At 57.5% G+C, this 21975-nt stretch overlaps 1 protein-coding gene across 1 annotated transcript in view; it reads right to left on the bottom strand.

Annotated features, from left to right (window-relative positions):
• Positions 1 to 17807, bottom strand: part of TMEM132E (transmembrane protein 132E) — a 55555-nt gene extending 37748 nt beyond the window's left edge. Inside the window, exon 1 of the mRNA XM_040455222.1 lies at positions 16210 to 17807. Coding sequence (XP_040311156.1) covers positions 16210 to 16276 — 67 coding nt within the window. The 5' untranslated portion in view covers positions 16277 to 17807. The remainder of the gene's footprint in view (positions 1 to 16209) is intronic.
• Positions 17808 to 21975: the final 4168 nt, after the last annotated feature.

Here is a 21975-nt window from a genome sequence, read left to right on the forward strand (position 1 = left end):
CCTTCCTGGGTTAAGGAGCAGAGGACCCTGTGCCTGGGTGCTGGGCCTGAAGTAGCTGGGAGCTGCGACCAGACAGGAGAGCCATCCACATTCTGGTCAGGCAGCCACTCACTGAGTTATTATTATTTCTTTCTTTTTTTTTTTTTTTGAGCTACTTAGAGCAATTTACAGAAATCATTTAGGGGCCGTTTAGGGAGAAGAGAAAAGATGAAGACTTTTAAAGGCAGGGCCCGGGGATGGTTTTATGCAGATCAGCTTTGCAGGGTTGCCAAGAAGGAGAGAATCTGGATTCTGAGGGGTGTGGGGAGGGGGAGGGGGCCTGCAGGGTCCCGCTCTGACAAATCTCTCAAGGCTGGGGTAGCAGCAGCCAGGGACCCAGGAAATGGATGGATGGGGAGTATATGGTGGGCCAAGAGATGTGACACATGAGGAGGGGATGTGTCGGCACCAGTGGATGTATGCCTTGGTTTCCCCTTTTGTAACTGGGGCACCTGCATGGGTGAGTTGCTGGCTCTGGGACCAAGCTGAACGGATGTGACTCTTCCTCTGATATTGGGGCAAGAGGAGGGGCCTTGGGCCTGGACCAACAGACTCAGGAGATAGGGCCCAGGGGGAGCAGACGACAGTTCTCAAGAGGCAAAGGCAGCCTTCCCCTTCTACCACCTGGGCCAGTCACTTCCCTTCTCTGAGCCTCAGTTTCCTCGTCCATACAATGGGGATCAGGATTGCCAATTTCACAAGCTGGGCTTACCTGTGATGAGGTGATAAAGTGTGTGGTAGCCACTTTTGAACTGCCCAGGGTACCACACTCTTGGTCTCGGTAGGAAACGGTGGCGAACTTGAGGGATGAGAACCTGACCTTCAAACACCCCCTCCTCCTGCCCAGCCCCCCAGACAGGGGAAGCTGCTCTCCCGAACAAGGACCTAAGTGACCTTGGCTGGTCTGGGATCAGAGGCCTGAATTGGATGTCTGGAGAATGCAGGTCACGTATGGGTGCATCCATGTGCGGGCGTGCGATTGGGCGGCGAGATAAGTGGGGGCGGGGAGCGAGCGGAGGGAAAATCAGAAAACCGGTTGCACATTTAGCAAAGCCTTCCCCACAGTTCGCATTTCATGCTGTTTGTGATGTGATTATTGGAGATGGAATCTGGTTACTCGGTGTAAACACCATGCCCGCTGAGACCTACCCCCCAGATACAGCCGTGGGGGAAGCCGGAGATGGCGGGGTTACCCTGATCTGCGACTGACCAACCGGCTTCCTCCAGTGATTGCTGGCCACGCCCTCGCCTCCAACGCCCTCATGCAAAACCTCCGAAGGCACCCTGGCAAGCCCACTGGGCTGGGCATCAGGGACCTGGGTCTTAGGTGTGGCTTTGCCATCACAGACCGCTGTGTGAGCTGGGCCAAGATCTGTCCCTTTCTGGACCTTAGTGTCCCTATCTTTCAAATATGGATGGGAGGCATGAGAGGGGCACGTAGCCCCCATCTAGTTTCCCTGACCCAAGCTTCTCTGACCTTAAGTATCTCACCCCACCGAGCGGCCCTTCTGTGCTACGGTGCAGGTAGGACATCAGAGGACACCTGCTTTCCGTGTATTCAACACGCACTGACAGAGTGCCAGCTGCAGGCAGGGCGCTGTGTGCAGGGAGATTCACACTGTCTGCCTTCCCTCTGGCCAGTACATCAATAGCCAGGGTAATAATAGGTCTAGTCTCTCTGGTCTACACTCTGCATCCAGGCAGTGCTGGCTCCTTAACATACACAGCCCATCGGACCCCATGATCTAAGAGGTGGGTGTTGTTCATAGCGGGGTTCTCGAACCGCTCTGCTGTACTCTCTCGAGCATGCCGCAGTCACTGGGCGGGCAAGACTCTGCACAGAATGGCCACCCCAGTTGTTGTTACCGGAGCTCAAGTCACCAGTTTGCATAGCCTTTGAGAGTGGTTGTTGCAAAACGACGGGAAGCCACACCCTGCCCCTCTCCAAAGTCACCGGCACCTCTGCTACCCTGGCACCGATTCTACTGCACTGGAGGTTTCCGCCCTTGTCCCACATCAGCTGGTGAACACGTCTTCCCTGCACATGACCACTGCTTGTCACAGTAGGCGTGGAGTAGGTGCTCAAAAATGTGTGCAGAGTAAAACTGGAGCTACCGTTTACTGAGCACTTACTATGAGCCAGGCACTGCTCTGAGCACATTACTGGCATTAAGGTGTTTATTCACCCCAACAACCCTATGGGACCAGTGCCTTTATTCTCCCATTTTATAGATGTGGAAACTGAGCCACAGTGCAGTGAAGTCATTTTCGTAAGGCCACCAAGTTAGGATGTGGCAGATGAGTGTGGGAAGGAAGGAAGGAAGGGAGGAGGAAGGAGGAAGGAAGGAAGGAAGGAAGGGAGGAAGGAAGGAGGAGGAAGAACTTACTTCCCTCTGGTCTCTGTCACCCATTTAACTCCTAGATCTCTCTCCCCAGTGGCTCCCTGGGGAGAAAGGTGAGAGGAGAGAAAGAAGCAAGCTTTTCATTCTTTCCTTCCACAGATTTGTACTGAGCGTCTCTCCTGTGCCGGCCCCGAGCCAGGTGCTGGGAATATAGCAGGGAACAAAAGAGATGTGGCTCCTGTTCTCAGGAGCTTCCATTCCAAGGGCGTGTCAGTCTATGAACAAGCAGACACGTAACTACCCGACCTGTCGACCTGTCGGTGAAGGGAAACAGTGGGGGGCAGAGGGAGGTGTGGGCAGGGCCAGTTTGGATAGGGGATGGCCAGGGAGGGGCACTCCCGCAGCATGCACTTGAGTGGAGGCCTGAAGGGCGTGGGGGCATGAGTCATCCTTATCTGGGGGGAAAAGGCCAGATGGGGGACAGCAAGGGCCAAGTCCCTGAGGCTCTGTGCCTGGCGTGTATGAGGACAGCAGAGGACAGTGTGGTGGGGGCCAAGTGGCTGAGAAGGAAGATCGGGTCAGAGAGGTATTGTCGGGAAAAGTGACAGATCGTGCCAGCCTTGTCAGCCACAGTAAGGACTTTGGCCTTCACTCTCAGTGAGGTGGAGGGCTCTGAGCCGGAGAGGGACTTGGTGTGACATGTGGTTTACAGGATCTCCCGGTAGAACGGGAAGGGGAAGCGGCCGGGAGCTGCCGGGCCCTGCATGGATGGGTCTCCAGGTCCCCCACGAATCACCCCAGGGCTGGGGCGGAACTGAGTCGACTCCACGTGGGCAGGGAATCTCCAAGGACTGCGGAAAGGACAGTGGCCCAGCTCATCAGTCCCAGGGGGCTGACTCCAGGGCTCCCCAAGGAACCTCCCAGGGGAGAACTTGGTAAGGTCCTTGGGGAGCATCTATCCCTGCACCGTCCAGGGTGGTGGCTACTCTCTAGACTTCGCTACTGAGCCACTGAAACGCGGCTGGCTGGGATCGCGATGTGTAAGAGTTAGACACAGGGCTTTTGAAGATTTAACATAAAATTAAAAAAAAAAAAACAAAAAACCAACAATGTAAAATAATTCCTCACCAACTTTCGTGCTGATTACATGTTGAAATGACAACCTTTTGAATATATCGGTTAGAGTATGTTCAAAATCATTTCTCCTGTTTCTTTTCACTGTTTTCTTGCATGATTACTAGGAAAACGTACCTTCCACATGTGGTATATTTCCATTGGGCAACAATGATCCAATATAGCAGCCCTGATTTCAGGGACCCAGTATAGCAGCCCCGATTTCAGAGACAAGGAGAATGAACTCCAGTGGGAAGAAGGCTGTGTCTGAGGCCAGTGGTTGGCTGTGACAGCCCAGAGGCAGAGGAAGATTTGGTGGGAGGCTGGCAAGACTGGGGCCCTGAGGGGACTCCTAGGGGCTCACGATGAATAAGAAATGGTTACCGTGACCTGTACTGAGTTCTGACTGTGCCGGCAGGGTGCATAACCTCGGTTACCCTGCCCTCAACGCCCCTACAGGACGGGTTTGCTTTTCTTTGTTTGCAGACGGGCAATCTGAGCCGGAGGACGGGGAGGAGGCAGCTCTGGGACCAGGGTCTCCGTGTGCTTTGGGCTGCAGGACGCATCAGAGCACATGTTTTGGGAACCTCCCTGGCTCCGTGTCTATAACCCCCGACCCCATTTCTGGCCACCGAGCAGACCTGCCGAGAATGCAATGCAAATATCAGGAAGCCACGGCCTCACCGGCCCAGTGAGACCCAGGCAGTGCCACGGGGCCGGCTGCGGGACCCAGGAACACCTCCCCTGGCCCCAGGCTGGAGAGGCACTGGGAATGGGGGCCGACGCGGGTGGTGGCTTTCCTGGGAAGGGAAAGGAAGAGGAATGGAGGGAGGGCGAGGGGCCGGCTGCTGGCCACTGCTGTGTTTCAAACAGGCAGCATGTTGCTAGGAGGCATAAGGGTAAGAAAAATAAGACCCCAAACAAAACGAAATGAAAAAACCCAACCACCAGAAAACAGATCTCCGGGAAGTCGTTGGCACTGTCTTAACCATGCTTCCCAGCAGCGAGGCCTGGCTCCAGGCAAGAGAGGGAAGAAACAAACAGAACCTACCACATTTACTGGGCTGAGCCCTCCGGCAGGCTCACGGCTCCTGTTCCGGGCACATCCACCCTTACACCCTTGCAGCAGCCCAGCTCAAGAGAGATGATGCTATTATTCCCATTCTGCAGAGGGGGAAGCCGAGGCTTCTGGGTCACCCGGCTGCACCGAGGCAAGGGCTGAGATGCCAACCTACATTTGCACGACTTGAAAACCCACCCCCATTCTCTGACCTGACAGGGCTTCGTCTGAGAGTTCCCTGGAACCCAAAGCTGGCAGGGACCCCTGGGATCTGTCCCCTTGGCCCTGGCTGCTAGTGGAGGTGGGAAACAGGGGGGAGGCTGGGCTTTTGCTGAAAATACTGAGGGCGATCTTGCCTCTCTCCTCCTACCCAGCCACTTTCTCCAGGACTCTTGACTACCCCCCCCAACTCACCCCCAACTCCCAGGGGTCATAAATGGCTGTGGGCCAAAGTGCCCTTTCCTCCATGGGCTTTAGCTGCTAAAATAATCAAGATAGTTCCAAACACTGAGCCTTACGCTGCAGGCTCTGTACCTCACATTTGCCATCAGGTCTCACAGGTGGAAACCAAGGAGTAGAAAGAAGTCAGGCCATGGAAGAATGGCAGAGCCAGCACTCAGATCTGTCTCTCTGGTTCTAAGGCTGGGCTCCTTGCCATATGGTGGTACCTCTTAGGACAGCTAGGGTCACTTACCATCCTTCCCAAGAGCCCTCACCCAACAGCGTTCTTCAGCGCTGCTCCAATCTGCAGACTGCCCCCAACCAACTCATTGCTGAGAACCCTGCTTTGATCATGTCACTCCCTCACTCCAGAGCACTCAGTAGCTCCCCAGCACTCAATGGAACATGGAGTCAAAGCTCTGAGAGATCTCGAAAGATCATCCAGGTAAAGAATTCCCAACCATATACCCTGCATTTAGTCTGCCTATCCTGCTACTCCTTCCCAGGCAGCTTGGCTCTCCCTCGCTGGACTGAATTGTAGGCCAGCAACCATTTTTGCCCTGCGTTTCTGTCTTCCCTAGGGTATTAGACACACAGTAGATGCTGACTGATTGGTCTTCAGGGGCGGCACTTCCTCCGTGAAGCCTCCCCTGACCTCTTGAATAGTTATGAGAGTTCTCCCCCCACAACCTACGACTTTATCCCTCCCGACAACCTACGACTGCATTTTATCACAGTCTGTGCAGACATGGTTCATTTGCTCAGGGCACCCCGTTAGAGCCCCCTTTGGGACAGGCACCGTATTTTCTTCATTTTTACATTTAACAAGGTGCTGGGCATGTGATAGTATAGTAACAACAATGACATTGACAACCTTCAGTTTTGGCACTTGGTATGGGCGGGACTATTTTTTTTTTAAATGTTTATTTATTTTGAGAGAGAGAGCCTTTGTGTGCGAGCAGGCTAGGGGAGAGGGAGAGAGGGAGGGAGAGAACCCCAAACAGGCTTCGTGCTGTCAGCGCAGAGCCCAAAGCAGGCCTCAATCTCACGAACCATGAGATCATGACCTGAGCCAAAATCAAGAGTCGGATGCTTAATTGACTGAGCTACCCAGGTGCCCCAAAGGCACTAGTTTTTTTATGTTTATTTATTTTTGAGAGAGAGAGAGAGAGAGAGAGAGAGAGAGAGAGAGGCAGAAAGAGAGACAGAGAGGGAGATACAGAATCCGAAGCAGGCTCCAGGCTCTGAGCTGTCAGCACAGAACCCGACTTGGGGCTCGAACTCATGAACCGTGAGATCATGACCTGAGCTGAAGTCAGACGCTGAACCGACTGAGCCACCCATGAGCCCCCAAGTCACTATTCTTAACATCTGACATGAAACAATGACTCATTTATCGAACCATAACAACCCTACAAGTTGGGTACTTTTATAATCATTTGCAGATGAGGAAACCGAGGCACGAAGTGGTTCAGTGGCTTTGCCTGAAGTCACACAGGAAGTGACGACGCCGGGCAGGTTGGTTTTAGAGTCAAGCACAGGGAAGAAGTGAGGGTAGGGGAGGAGAGCTGTGGGCATCAGGGCTGAAACAAAATGGACCAAAGTCTACTCCTGGCTCCCCGGGGACAATTCCTGGGGCCCAGCACAGGGAGTGGCATATGGTAGGTACTCAGTTAACAGAAGTGATGAGCGAGGCAGTTAGATAATTCAACAGCTCCTCTGACACAGGCTTGTGGTCAGTGGGGGCCGCGCTGGAGGAGGGCTGCAGGCCTCTGCCCTATGCCAGTCCCCCTGCCGCATCTCACTCCACTACCTCCCCCGGCTCCTGCCTCCCTTCCTCCAGCATTTCAGACCTCTCATGCATGGGGCAGGCGGCTGGCAGTGTTCCTCCTGCCGAGAACAGCCACAGAAAATTGAGATCATTTCTCTGCTGTGTTGGCAGCTGAGAAAATGGTAATTTTTCCTATTTTGAATCCAAGAGTTCTTTCCTATTGGACAAAGGCCTCCTACCACTTCTCTCTCCCCAGGAGGGGTAGGGCCCGGGAGAGTGCGGTCCCCCCACACCCACCCCGGGGGGCAGGTTGCCTCCCTGCCTAAGGGGTGTGGGCTGCGGAGGTCATGCGGGTGGCAGGGGGCTGGTGGTGGAAGGAGGGGCCACCAACCCAGCTCTTGCGGACATAAAACAGGGACAGAGAGAGAGAGAGGTCAAAGCAACAGGTAATCTGGAGTCACTGCAGGGTGTTCAGGGATCCAGGGAAATTGGGTTTTGCTTTCCTGGAACACAGAGCCGGGACACATCCTGGCTGTCTTCCTTCCCAAATCAGAGTGGTCTAGAAGATCGCTGTCCAAGCAAGTGCCTATAATCCGCCTGACCGCTGGAGTGGGGTTTTTTTGTTGTTTTTTTTTTTTGTTTTTTTTTTTTTTTTTTTTGTGGTAAGGGATGATAATTAGTTAAAACAAAATCAGAATCTGTGACATACACTGCAGCTAACTTAGCATCCCAAAGGCCCCAGCTGAGATGAAGATACTGGCATCTGGCATCCATCACGGAGGCGATGGTGGGGGCCTGGCAAGAAGAGGCCGTGGAAGCATCCAGGGCTGCAGTTCCAGAGGTCCGAGCCCATCAGAGGAGCGCCGGACAGCCCCACGGCTCCTCGGCCGGGCGGGTCTGGAAATCAGCTTTGCCAGTGCTTGGATCGTCTCTGCTGCAGCCTGCCCCCTCCGCACCCTGGGCCTGCCCCCGATGGGGTGGCTGTGGGGCAGCCAGAAAGGCAGCCACAGCCGGGACTGTGAGGGTCAATGGGCCAAAGGGAGCAGACAGAGGTCCCTCCTTGCGGCACTGACCCCACAGGTTCTGGGGCTCTGCAAGCCTGCAGCCCAGGTCACCCCTGCTCCAAACCCTGCTATGGCTCCCCATTTCCCTGAGCCTACAAGTCAATGTTCCTACAAGAGCCACCTGTCTGCCACAGCTGTCCTCATCCTGCATTGTTGTCCAGCCCAGTCTCGCCTCCTTGTTGAATCTGAATGGTCAAGCCCACTCCTGCCCTAGGGCCTGCCCTCTGTAATATTCCCCTACTCGCTTCGTTTGCTTCCTACCTCCTTCAAGTGTGCTTAATGACACTTTATCAAGTGAGCATTCATTTTATACTGCACAACCCCTCCCAAAACACACACACACACACACACACACACACACACACACACACACACACAGACTCCCAATTCCCCATACCCTACCTTTTTTATTTTCCTTATAGCCCTTTTTGCCTTCTAACATATAATTCACATATTTAATACAGTATGTCTATTACTTGCTGTCTGCGTGCCTCACCACCTTCCACAAGAACACAGCCCCCATGAGTGCAGGGATTTTTGTTAAATTAAGACAAGTACCTTGAACGGCGCCTGGCCCACAGGAAGCCCCGACTGAACACTCACGGAGTGACGGGGAAGATGTGTATGTACACAAGTATGTGCATGGACTCATCTGACAAATCACCAAACACCTATTTTGTCCCAGACCTCCCAGCAGACCACAGGAATACAGTGGCCGGGGAGAGGCCACCCACTTTCCAGGTCCACTCATGTTACGGCCAGCCGGGAGGTCACACAGCACAGTTACACGCACGGCAAATCGGCAAGGAGCTGAAGAAGGCAGTGGGTCTTTGCCCACCTGAGAATCAGGGTGGGCTTCCAAGAGGAAGTGTGGTTAGACTCTGGCCTGAAGGCTGAGCAGGAGATGGCTATGGAAGGGTGTTCTGGTCAGAGGGAACAGCATGTCCAGAGGCTCTGGCACGGAAAAGAACATTCATTCAAGGGACTGAAAGAGGTCTAGAGAGTAAGGGGAGAGGAGCTCGAGATGAGGGAGCCCACGTGTCTGTCTGTCCATGTCCGTGCTTATTCCCTGTGAGAGACAGACAGGTACGGCAAAGAAGACTTCCCTGTTCAGGGTTAGAAAGTAGAGCTGGTGTGGTGAGGATTCTGTGGAGGCTCAGTTTTGCCATCTGTAAAATGGGGATCGCAAGCACTGCCTTCGCCCCGCCGCTGCCGTGGAACTCAGATGAGCTTGTCGATCTGAACCCCAAAGGACTGCCTGATCTCTCAAGCATGTCTGGGTGTGCCCATGACCATGTGGGTGCACATGCGAGCGTGAGCCTGGGCCGCGAGCTCCCCGTGACACCGTTCTCCTGCCGTGACAAGTCTGCTGCATCGTCTGTATCAATCCACCCCAAACACACTCGCTTCTGGCCCAGAGCCATGCTCTCCAACAGCCCTGGGGGCGGCGGGGAGTGGAGGAGGAGGTCTGCAAGGTGGGGCCCCGCGCTTCTGGGCGAAGGTGGTCATCTTGTCTCTCTCCGTCAGACCCTCACCGTGCAAGGGGACAAAGGCCATCTCTGAGGGCTTGGGCTGTGCCTCCTTCTTCGGACTGGGGCTTCTCTGGCACGAGACCGTGACGCCCCTTGTCCTACTGGGCACTCCCGGGGGGTAGAAACCATCTTCCCTCTTCTCCTTTTGTCCCTCAGAAAAGCAGGGAGGTTGTCACTCAGTGCGACTGTGACTCATTCTGTTTAAGGATTGGCCACCTCTGGGACTGGGTGCCTGGGCAAGGGTTCCGGGTTAAGGGTGTCCCGGCTGCCAGGGGACTGCTCTCTAGGGTCTGATGCCATTCAGACCTGGCTTCTTGGAGAAAGATGCCTGTGAAAAGCTCAACTATTTTGAGTGTTGTCCTGTTTACCCAGCTGACCCTGGGCATATCACCCCCCAGCTCTGAGGGCCCTGAGGTAGGGGCCTAGGAAATGGAGACAGGCTGCTAAACTCCGCCAGTAAGCATGTGCCCTGCCCCCTGCCTCCCGTGTGGGCAGAACAGGAAAAGTCACTCAAGAGAAGAGAGTAACGGGTTGCCTATCCTCACAGGCCAAGAAGGTGTGGGCGAGAATGTAGCAAGAGAGTGCAGGAAGGATTCAAGTTTGATAAAAAGCAGAACTTTCCAGGGGGGCCTGGGGGCCTCAGTCGGTTTGGGCGTCTGACTTCAGCTCAGGTCATGATCTTGCCACTCGGAGTTCAAGCCCCACGTCGTCCGGCTCTGTGCCGACAGCCCGGAGCCTGGAGCCTGTGCCTCCCTCTCTCTCTCTGCCCCTCCCCGGCTTGCACTCTCTCTCTCAAAAATAAATGCAACATTAAAAGAAAAAAAAAGCAAAACTTTCCAAAGGCAGAAAATTTAGGCCAAAAGGGATTTCCTTCAATTACCTTTTCCACCTTTTTCCGGCACCGAATTATTCATTCTTGCATTCATTCTCTCCTGCAACAACCATTGAGTAATCCAGGTAATTGCTTCCAACGTCCCATACATCCTGCTGGGTTGTCTCCAGAGCCTGGGGTGGAGGTGTGTGCATGGGGGGGGGGGGGGGGGGGGGGGGCGGCGGGACTGAAAGGGGCAAACAGGACAGAAGAAAGAAGAAGGGGACTTCTGGCCTCTCTGCCTGTGTCCCCAGAGAGGCTTGTGCCCTGTTATTGCACTGGCCTCCCAGAGACCAGTGTCCCATCCTTGGGGACAGCTGGAGGACAGCAGAGCTGACTGAATTGATGGTAAGGAGGCCCCCTTTCCATGTAAAAAGAGTAGGAAAATAGAAAAAAATTCATTTTCTTAAAAAAAAAAAAAAAACCCAGGGGCACCTGGGTGGCGCAGTCGGTTAAGCGTCCGACTTCAGCCAGGTCACGATCTCACGGTCCGTGAGTTCGAGCCCCGCGTCAGGTTCTGGGCTGATGGCTCAGAGCCTGGAGCCTGTTTCCGATTCTGTGTCTCCCTCTCTCTCTGCCCCTCCCCCGTTCATGCTCTGTCTCTGTCTGTCCCATAAATAAATAAAAACGTTGAAAAAAAAGATTAAAAAAAAAAAAACCCACCACACCTGGCTCATTGATCTCTTATTAAAATTCTGTGTTGAGTACCGCCAAGGAAGAAGTAAGGAGAACTCTGGGGAGGGAACGGAGAGAGGGAAGCCGATCCCCTTGTTCGCATCTAATGTGGGCATCTGTGCAGGGAGGCACCGCACGGAGCAGAGACACGTCAAGGGACGAAACAGCAGGCTTGTCCATCACAACAAGAGACGTGGATGGGGGCGTGGGGGACACCGTCCCTTCATTGACAGAGAAGGAAAAAACTCAGAGAGGGAGATGGCTTCACTGCGGTTGCACAGCAAGCGGATGACAAATTCAGGATCTGAACCCCCGCCTCCTTTCTCCTAGGGAACTCTGATTTCAAACTACCTTGAATTTCAGAATTTGGGCCTTTTTCTCATCTCTTCAACTGGACGCGTGAAAGAGAGCTGAAGATCATGTCCGGAACCCCTCCACGTTCCCTGTTGTGCCCGGCGAGGTCTGTGAATGCCACTGGTGATTGGCTGTCTCTACTGGCTGGGACTCGAGGCTGGCTTGAGGCCAGAAGTGCGTCTTTGGACAAAGCCGGGAGATGGGGTTGGGGGGGTGGCAACAGAGACGGTGGGATCCCTGCCAAGTGGCCTGGAGCAGACCGCCACTCCAGGAACTCCCTTTGGGCTCTGGTGCTAGTTCTGATTCCAGAACAAACTGGCAGGGTGACCTTGGCCAATCCCCGTCCCTCTCTGAGTGTCCGTTTCCTCATCTGCGTGAGGGCTGCAGCGGTGGCCGTGTGGTCCTTTTCAGTCACAGGTTTGGGGATGGACATCACCATGTGTAGGGCAGCAAGGCGAGCCCTCCCCTCGTCCCCACCGGCCCCCCTGCCCTAGGTGGGTGGCAGGGGCTGGAGTTAGTGCCTCTAAGGGTCTCAGTTTCTGCGGCCTCATTGAGCACTCACTGCCAATCTCAGGCCTGGGGTCCGTCAGTTCCAGCCAGGCTGCCCCAGCGAGGGCCCCAGGCCCTCCCCTCATGTTCCAACGTGGCCTTGCCTCCTACAGCCAAGCACTGAGTTATCCTCAGGATTCTAATAAAGCTCATTTTCTGCCACCAAGTTTATAACACATCCCCACCTACTGGTCTTAAACATAACAAGGCTGTGTTGTGGTGTAGGGCTCCATGTGGCCAGGACCAAGACGGGAGTGTGTGTTGGGGGGTAGGGGGAACACCATTCCTCACTCCAGGGGTCAGTGTTGACCCTCTTCTGCGGTGTCCCTCGTGCATCTCCAAAGGGTCATCGGTGGGGTGGGGAGAGCGTGGCCCCAACCTACCAGGGAGGCTCGAGGTTGCCAGGCTGGGGACCAAAAGGTGAGGACGCACGCATCTGAGGTTGTGCAGTCAGATTGCCGTGGGACTCTACGTTCGTATCCTATGGAGTGCTGTTATAACATGTCACTCCAGAGATGTGTACCCTATATGTGCCCCTCAAGAGGGTGTGGGCACAGCCCTGCCCCATTCCTTTGCTCTCTTCCTGGTGTCTCTGCCTACCTCCTCCTTGTCCCGGCTTCTGCATGCCCCCCCTCCGCCTCCCACCGCCAAAGCTCCCTTTTCTTTTCTCTTTCTTTCTTTCTTTCTTTCTTTCTTTCTTTCTTTCTTAGCTTTACTTATTTATTTTGAGAGAGAGAGAAAGCAAAAGTTGGGGAGGAGCAGAGAGAGAGAGAGAGGGAGAGAGAGAGAATCCCAAGCAGGCTCTATACTGTTAGGGATGAGCCCGACGTGGGGCTCGAACTCACGAACCGTGAGATCACGGCCTGAACCGGAGTCGGATGCTTAACCGACTGAGCCACCCCGGCGCCCCCAGAGCTCCCTTTTCAATTGTGACTGGGAGGGCCCCTCAAGACGGGGCTGTCTTCCCACCCCATCCCTTTCTTCTGAGCACCTACCATGTGTCAAGCACTGGAGAGTGGGGCAAAAAATGAAGAACACATAGCCTCTGTGCTAAATGCAAGGACGTGGGGACCAGGAGGGGTGCAGACGCACAAACAGGCTCACGCACACCCTTCACACACCCACACTCAGGCGCACGAGGAGTGCTGGAAAGGCCACACAAAGAGCCAAGGCTGCACTAGAAAAAGCCATCGTTTCTGTCACAGGGTGGGGGCTGCTGGTGGGAAGCCCAGGGGTAACAGAGGCAGACTCCCTGGACGAGATGAGGTTTGACTTGGGTTCTGATGGCGAGGTAAGGATTTCTGGAGGCTGGTATTCCAGAGGGAGGGGCTGGTGGGGGCAAAAGCAGAGAGGCAGGAAGTGCCACCGAGGAGAAGACGCAGACCCAGACAAGATCGTGTAGGGCCTCTGATCCTGGGAGTGGGGTGGGGGTGGGGGGCAAAGAGTGTATCCTTGATCCTACAGGCAGCGGGGAGCCAGTGCAGGTTACTGAGTAGGAGGCTGACATTATCAGCTCTACAACACATTTAACTGGCACCCTGCCCCCCTAAACTCCCATTCAAACTAAAAATGGAGCAGAAAGCCTCCCCAAAGACCAGATGCAGGAAAGCGGCCTTCTCTGATAGTCTCTGGCAGAAGCCTTGAGGCTAAGGGCTGCTGCCCCACAGGCTGAGCTGGGCCCTAAAAAACGTAGTGGGGTTCTGTCCACACGTGGTATCTGCCCAGCGGCTCTGGCAGACTGTGAGGGGGGCAGGGCCGCGAGGGACTGCTTGTGCGAGATGGGGAGCACGAGGGAGACAGCCCAAGGTCACCCTGCCGGATGGCGCCAGAGTCAGACAGAAACCTAGGCTATCTGGCTCCCAGTCTGGCTGTGTGGTCAGAAGCCTGTGGCCTCAGTAGCCTGCCGGGCACCGAAGCCTGCAAGTCCCTCCCCTATCTCAGCATCTTTGGAGAGCCCAGAAATCCCAACCAACAGTTAGCTTGAAGTGACACTAAATCCACGACCGCTTTTCTTGACAGAGGGATGGTCCGGGTGGGTGGGTGTCACACAGCCCCGAAGGAGGAAAGTCCAGGGAAGCCGGGTTGTTTCTCAAGGGGGGGAGGAACTTCTGCGATTCTGGCCTCATCCAGCTCTGGAGTGGGGAGATCCCCAAGCTTTGAGCATCTCTTGGCACCCTTCCCCGAGGATGGGGAGATTGAGGCATGGCATGGGAACTCCGGGAAGGGGCTCAGAAAGGGAGCCAGGTAACCAGGAAGGGAAACCACCCGCTCAGTGGGGGAATCCCACCCCACCTCTGCAAATAGCTTCTTTCTGATTGCTGGTCAGCCAGTCTTGTGCACACTAGCACTGGCTGTGTGGAGGGACAGAGGAGAATAAGCCCCCCCCCCGTTCTGCCTCCGCCACTCCAGGACTAACGGGGTGCAGAAAAGACAGGGACATCTCAGGAGGAAACGAAGCAGACTGCTACCCCTCAGGAGAAGCAGGGCCAGGATGCCAAGGCCCCACTGGGGCTGGGTCTCTGGAAGCAGGCAGGATTCTAACAGGTGAGGGAGGAGAAAGGATCTTTAATACCAGGCTGAGGGGTCAGGAAGCTGGGCAGTGGGAACCTAATAAGAGCGGCTGAGCTGCCCCCAGGTGGGGCCATGGCTGGGTTCTAGAAAGGAGACCCGACAATAAGACACAAGACCGCAGGAGCGGGGCAGAACCACGCCTAGACCCAGGCCCCAGCTCAGTTTCCTCCTGCTAGGCGCACACACTTCCTGCTCAGCAGGGCCGGGTCACAGGCACAGCCCCTGCACCTCCAGGGAGTGCCCAGACGGGCACAGCCCACCTCCCCACCCCCTCCCCACCCTCAGTCTTGCACACGGAGCGGAGATTTCTGGTTCCCAGCTGCATTCTCCCTGCCCCTACCCCCCTCCCGCTGCCCTGCCCATTTTTCTGATAAAGAACTGAGGTTGGCTGTGTCTGGTGAACTGAACTCAAACCGGCTCCCACCCAGAGTCAACCCCCCCGGGCAGAGAAGAGCCAATCTACCCTAGAGGGAGGTTGGCCTTATTCCCCACCCACTCCTAACCCCAGGCCCCCGGATTCCCGGAACCCATTCCTTTCCTTCTTTCAACCTTGAGGAAGCGCCTTGGTCAGGGTGAGAGAGGCAGCTGGTTGGGGGGGTGGGGCAAGCTCAAGAGGGGCTTGGGCCGGCCCCTCAGGACTGGGCAGATGTGGGCAAACGCTGAACCCGACACTTCGAGGGTCTTCCATCAACCCGGAGAGCCCCCTGCCCTCTCCATCCAAGCCGCCTCCAGCCTGTCCATGCTCACCCCTCAGCGTGGGGCGACAAAGCCCTCCCCACCCCCACCCCCGGTGGGGGAAATGTGTCCCAGGTCTGCTGGTTTCGTGTTGGGAGGGGGCAGGGGGCCTCTCTTCTCCATTCTCCTCCTCCGCCCCAGCTCTCTCCCTCTCCCCGCTCGGTCAGCGCCCCTCGCCTCCTGGAGCGCCTCCAGCTTGCGGAAGGCCCGCTGCAGCCTTCTCCCGTCGGCTCGGAGTTCCCACTCTGGGGAGGTGGGGGGGGGGCTGTTCAGCGACCCTCTGTCCCCTACCCGTATCCCTGCTGTCCCACTGCCAAAGCGCGCCAACCCCGGCCCCTCCCTCTCCCACCCCCTTTACCGCGGAGCCCGGGGCGAGCCTAGGGAGCAGACGCAACAGATTGCAGAACGCGAGAGCGCGGAGCCCGTCCCCTCCGCGCGCCGCTCGCCGCCCCGGCCCGCGCCCGTGGCCCAGACCCCCGCCCTCCAGGCTCGGCTAAGCCGGCCATTTAGATGCAGCTCACAGGACGGCGGGCGGCGAGCGGCGAGCCGCCACGGCTCCCGGGGCCCCGGTCAGTCCACTTCCCTTCCCGAGGACCGCCGCAGGAAGCCAGGCGGCCGGCTGCGCGGCCCCGCACCGGCCTGCGCGCCCGCGGCGGAGAAGACAGGATCCCCGCGGACCCAAACGGCCCCCAGCCCCGCAGGTTGCGGGGGTGAAAGTGGAAGGAGGGGCGGCCCGGATGCGATCTAGCGGATCCCTTGGATCCCCATAGATCTCCGTGGGCGGACACGCCCCCAGACTCTAGGGTTTGGACCCTTCTTTCTAACCAGGAAAGGATTGGAGTGCCTACCCCCCCCTCCCCCCACCGCCCTTTTCGGGAGCCGGGCTCGGTCCCCAGGGCGGGGCTCGCAGCCGCCGCTCCCGCCAAAGGGCTAGGGGACTGAACGTAACTCGAGCAGCAGCCCGAGATGCCAGGCTGGGAACCGCGGCTGCGAGTCCGGAGGGTGGGGGCTCGCCTTTCTCCAGTCTCCCCTGTGCCCCCTCCAGCGGCGCCCGCCGCATCTTCACTTCCCAATCCGCGCCGCGACACTTACCGTGGGCGAGCAGCGCCGAGAGGCAGAGCAGGGCGGCGCCGCCGCGGCCCGACATCCTTGGGGCCATGGCCGAGGCGGGAGCGGGAAGGGGCCGAGGGGGCAACAGTCCTCGACGACTTGGCCCCAGGCTGGGCTTGGTCACATCCAACTCAGGGTGGCCGTGGCGCCCGAATGTCTCTGCCGAAGCTCTGGGGGGCCAGGGAGTGCAATTCGGGGACACTTTGAGGGGAGGGGGCGTCCCAGGCGCCGCCGGCTACACCCTCGGAGCTGGTAGGGGCGCAGCTCCGGGCGGGAGGAGCCTCCACCTCCCCCGGCTGGTGCCCCCTGCAGGATCTGTGCGGCGAGGGGGGAGCCGCACGTGCGGTCCCGGGGCCCAGTGGCCACCGGCGTCTCGGGGACTGCCTAGAGCCAAGTGCTGGATCCCCCAGCCCCGAGGCCCAGCTCGAACCCGAACTCGCTCGAGGGTGCAGATTTCCGACGCAAGCCCCAGTTTCTTCGGTTTCGGTAGTAACCCCACATAGATAGCGCGGCTTCCTTCCTCCAAGCGCCCTGCAGCAGCCCCAGCATAGAAATTCCAGGTTAGGTGCAAATGAATGATTTCTTTCGCAAAGAAAGAGCAAATCCAGGCAACTTTAATCCATCTGGAGCAGGAAAAGTTTCCGTGCGGTGCTGAGACCGGCGACGCGGGTCGCCACCACCCTGGGCGACGCCGGGACAAAATGCCCGAGGCAGGCGGCCAGCAGCTCGTCCCCTCGCAGAGCTCGCTGCTCGGCTCCAGCGCGCTCTCTCCAGTCTCGACCAGGGCCCGGGCTCCACGCAGGCTGGCTCAGCGCCGCCTGCCCGGGCAGCGGCTCCGCGGCTGGGGCGAGGGTGGTGTGGCCGGAACGCGCTGCCCCATGGAGATGGGGCTCGGAGAAGCGGGGGAGCGGGACAGCCGGCTAATGCGCTCGACCCGCGCCCTCCCTGCCAGGGGTGCCGACTCCAGCCTCCCGGCCGGTAAGCCGTACTAGGATGGAGAAGGGCTCGGCCAGCCCGCCGCGGCCCCGAGCCGCTCCCCTCTCCTCCCAGGTCTCGCTGTCTCAGCAGAGGGGCACGCCGCTCCCCCTCGCTCGTCGCCTTCCCCGGGGGGACCTGCACAAACCTTGAACTTTTCGGGGGTTCAGAGTCTCCGATGTCTCCTTCTCCCCGCCGCCCCCGCCCTGCCCCCGGATACCGGCTCGCGCGCTGTCTCGGTGCAGCCGGGCATCGGCTGCCTCTCTCGGAGTCAGTTTGGGCGAGCGGAGCGCCGCGCCAGCCCAGGCTGCGGGCGGCGAGACCCGGGCGCCACGCCAGGGGCCGAGGCACCGGGCGCCCGCGCAGCCCGCGGCCAGGGAGGCGGCAGCTGGAGCCTACGGGGCCGAGCCGAGAGGAGGTGCCGGCAGGGGGGCCGGCTCCCCATGGACGTGTGTGGGGGGAGAAGAATCAAGGAGCAAAAAGCGAGAGGAGGTGGGGGGAGCCACAGTTGCACGAAGCCGCCGCCGCCGCCGCCGCTGCCTCCTCGGCGCTCGCGCCGGCTGCTCCGCCGTAAATGACTCGAGAGAGACACACACACTCGCGCCCGCCCGCCCTCCTCCCCCGTCCGGGATTCAGCGCCCACCCCGGCAGTAGCGGGCGCCGAGCCTGGCGCGCTCGCTCCCTTCCCCTCCCCTCCCAGATTCCCCGTGGTCACGTGGGCCCGGAGCGCGCGGCCCACGACTCGCGCGCCTCGGAGACACCCCCCCCTCCCACCCTGCTCCCCCCACCCCGGTCCACGTGTCCATTCCGCATTCCCAGCCTGGGGGCGCGCGCGGCTCCTTAATGAGACTCGGGCCGCGGCCGACCTCGCGATTCCGCTCGCCTCTCTTTTATGTTTTATTTTTTCCTCCCCATTGTAGGCTAGCGCTGGGGCCCGAGCGGGGCCGGCCGGCTGCGGTGGCTGCATTTCCCCCGGGTAGACGCCACCGCAACCACCGATGTCCCTTTTCAAAGGAAGCACGCTCCTCGCCGGGCGCCGGAGGTGCTTTCCAGCCGCTCTGCCAGAGGCGCGGGTAGGGGGCACTCTACCCCCACCCCCTGAGTCTGTGCGGGGCTCTCGGGGGGCACTGGGTGGGAATCGACCGAGCTGCCGCGCCCTGCCCCTCCGCCGCGCGGGAACTCGTCGGCTCAGCTTCGTTTGGGATGGATCTGGGGCGCAGCTGGGGAAAAACCCGTCCGATGCTGGGGGGGGGGGGGAGAGGAGGGGGACGTGCCTTTCTACAGGTTGTTTTGCAAGCCTTTAAAGGGACGTGCGGGTAGTGGTGGGGATCTGCCCCTCTGGCACACTCACCAGAGCACCTGCTGACGAGGGGGAGGGGCGACGGGGGTGGCGTTCTTTCCCACCGTCAGGCCGGTTCCATTAGAGCGCAACCCAGATCAGACCCGACAAGTCAACCGTCAACCGTCAGCCAGGCGTTCGATCAATGGCAATGATTTTATAGCATCCTTGGGTGTGGGGCCCCAGCCCCCAGGGGCCGGGTCTCAATCCCACTCAACTCGGGAGGGACGGGGTCTTGAAGCCTATGGACATACCTCTTATGGGGGGGGGGGGTGACTATGGATCTTGAGGGCCACTCCGCCACACTTGTGCATGCGTCCAGAGAGTGTGGGGTGAGGTAGGTCAGAACAAGGCGAGCTGGGGTGCTCAATCTATGTCCCCCATGTGCCTGACTCTGCCCTAGACTTCTTAACCCTGTTATCCAGGAAACTGGCATTTTCTTTTTGGAAAACGGGCTTGGACGGTTCCTGGAAGCCTCCCTCCTCCCTGGCAGCCTGCTGTTGCTGTCTCAGCTTAGAACCGGGGCCTGCCGAGAGCCGCTCTCGCCCCTCCCCCATGCCCACATCTGTCTGGAGCTCCGAGGCGCAGCTACCGAGGGCTGGCCAGGCACTTGGAGGCCCTGGGGATGGATGGATGGTGCTGGAGTCATCAAGGAAGATGATTCTCATTAGGCCCCTAATGCTTCACGGCAATTAATGTCACCCAAAGGCTTATTAGCCATCCCACTGAGAGGCTAGCGAGGAGCTCCCTGTATGGAAGAAAGGGGGAAAAGAAGCCACCTTCCTTTCTCCCTCCCCAAATGGAAGGGGGCACAGGGCCTGTAAAGAGTAAGTCCAGAGGAGAGACACAAGTTTGCTTTTCTGAGCTGAGGACCCACTGCCCCCAGTGATGTGGGGCAAGCCATCCTCCCAGATGTCTGCCGCTGACGTGGGCCAGCATTTCCAGCCACTCTCCCGGAGCCCAGGAGACTTCTGGTTCTTCTCTGCACCGCATCCACCCTCCCCTCCCCCGGCTCTTAGGTGAAGGGAAAGTAGCCTCCCCTCCCTCCTCCTTCTACAACGCTTCGGTGAGTGACTCCAGCCCCGCAGGCCCTGCTCACAACAGAGAGCAAGGTAGACCTAGCCCATCCTCATGGAACTTCCACTCTAGAGGGGAAGACAGACTTTCAGCCAATCACTGATGGCCACTGTGATAAGTTATAAGGCAACATACATTTTGGTTCCTCTTACAGAGGAGACTGAGGCCCAGGGTCAGGAAAGGGGGGCAGCCTGCTATGTAATTTTAGTCCCAGGTTCTTCTGGTGCGCGGCCCCCCCCCCCCCCCCCACCGAAGAGTCTTCTGCCTGGTCAGCATATCTGATTATCCTCTGTTGCTCCAAGTGGCAGTTCGTTCTCCTCACCCCAGGGAGTGGAGGGCTGCTGGCAGCCCACCTGGAGAATAAAATGCCCAAGTTGTTCCAACTCCAGAGCCCAGAGCCCCGTGGGCCTGTTACTGTTCTAGAGCTCAGGGAGAGAGCAGCGGGCAAGAGGTAGACACAGCCAGCTGCCGTAACAATCCCAATCCTGTATGTCATTTACTGGGAAAGGGGCTCACACCTTCCTGCGGTCCTTTCCTGCCACACCCACAGGCTGCCCCTACCTCACCTGTGGGCTTCCTCATGGATCCCACCTGGAACCTGGGTAGGAGCCCGGACTGGAGGAAGGACCGGCATGTATGTACTCTTCTTCCCCAAATGGACGCCTTATTCATTCAGGTGGTGGCGTCTCCTTTCTGCTGTTACCAGTTTGTTCAGGGTCAGGTGTCTTTCTAGCCAGAGGGCTGGCAATGGTTGGGGATGTCCTAGATCCCCAGCTCCTGGGCGCTGCCTGGAGCAGCCCCACCTTCCTGCCAGACAGCCAAAGAGTCAGTGGGGCTCTATGTCAGGTCCCTGTGCCCTGCGTGGATGTCCCCGAGGGAGCTAGGCTGAACCAGGCACCTGGCTTCACCTCTGCCACCATGGTGGACCTGATGACATCTGCCCTATCAGCATGTCCCCGTGTTTCAGGATGCCTGCGGAGAAGAGAAGATGGACAGGCCAACGTGGGACTTCACTAAGGGGGAAGTGCCCCCATTTGGGGGGAGTTCCTGGGATTCCCCTAGAATCCTAGTCTGGCTCAGCTGGCGAGGGGCTCAGAGATTTCCTACATTAGCCCTCTCCGTTTACAGCTGCAAAAACTGAGGTCATTTGACTCATTCATTTTATTAGTTAATTCATTTTATTAAATACTTCAACTTTTTTCTATTGAGCTCTAATTATATGTGAAGCATTGTGTTAGGTACTGGAATACATCGGTTGGATAAGACAGACAAGAGCCAGATGGGGAAGTTCAAGAGCTTAGTTCTACAAACCCGTATTGAGTGCCTAGTCATATAATAGCCAACATTTATTGAGTGTTTTTGATATGCCAGGCATCGTTCTGGGCATTTTGCATGCATTATTATCTGGGTTCTTGTGACAACCCTGTTAAGTAGATACTATTATTGGGGCGCCTGGGTGGCTCAGTCTGTTGAAGCTTCCAACTCTTGATTTTGGTTCAGGTCATGGTCTCATGGTTTGTGGGTTTGAGCCCTGCCCTGGGCTCTGGGCTGACAGTGCAGAAGCTGCTTGGGAGTCTCCCTCTCTCTCTCTCTCTCCCTCCCTTTCTGCCCCTCTCTTTCTCTCAAAATAAATAAATAAACTTAAAAAAAAAGTATGTACTATTATTGCTGTTTTCCAGACGAGGAGACGGAGATTCAGAGAAGGTTAAGTGTCTTGCCTAAGTTCGCACAGCTAGAAAGTAGCTGAGCTCCAACTCAGGTATGTAACCCACTTAACCACTTTTACTGTGAGGTGTAAGTTCCCAAGATGCCCTGTGACAAAGCTATTGCCTCTGACTGGAGAAACTCATAGTCAGTGGGGACATTCAATGCCGGGGGGCGTGGGGGCGGCTGCAGAGGCGGTGCTGTGGAGGCCAGCACAGGGGTTCCCGGGGACAGGAGCCTCTGATGAGAGGGTAGTGTCCTTTGCACAGCACCGTGCTGCAGCTAATTCCCCAGTGTGAATCCTCTGCCCCAGCCAGGCTAGGCCAGCCGGCACCATCACCAGGCAAGGGTCCAAATCCTGCTTAGTTACCCTGCTCAGTTTCTTTCTGTGTCCTAAGCAACCAGTCATTACTACATGGTTAATCCCCACCCTCCCCCATCCCCCCTAGTAGGGGGTCAGGTTCTCAATTAGGATTGTGATAAGAATCCACTATATTCTTATTGTATAGATAAGAAACCCGAAGCCCAGAGAGAGCTAGTGACTGGCCCAAGGTCACACAGCCAGTTATTGACAGACAGGAATATAACCCAGTGTAAGGATAAGCCTGGCACCCTGCCCCACAGTGTGGCCATCCCCAAAGTTTTACCACCTG

The sequence above is a fragment of the Herpailurus yagouaroundi genome, unplaced genomic scaffold (genome assembly GCF_014898765.1).
Source record: "Herpailurus yagouaroundi ecotype Mexico unplaced genomic scaffold, PumYag 215, whole genome shotgun sequence".
NCBI lineage: Eukaryota > Metazoa > Chordata > Mammalia > Carnivora > Felidae > Herpailurus > Herpailurus yagouaroundi.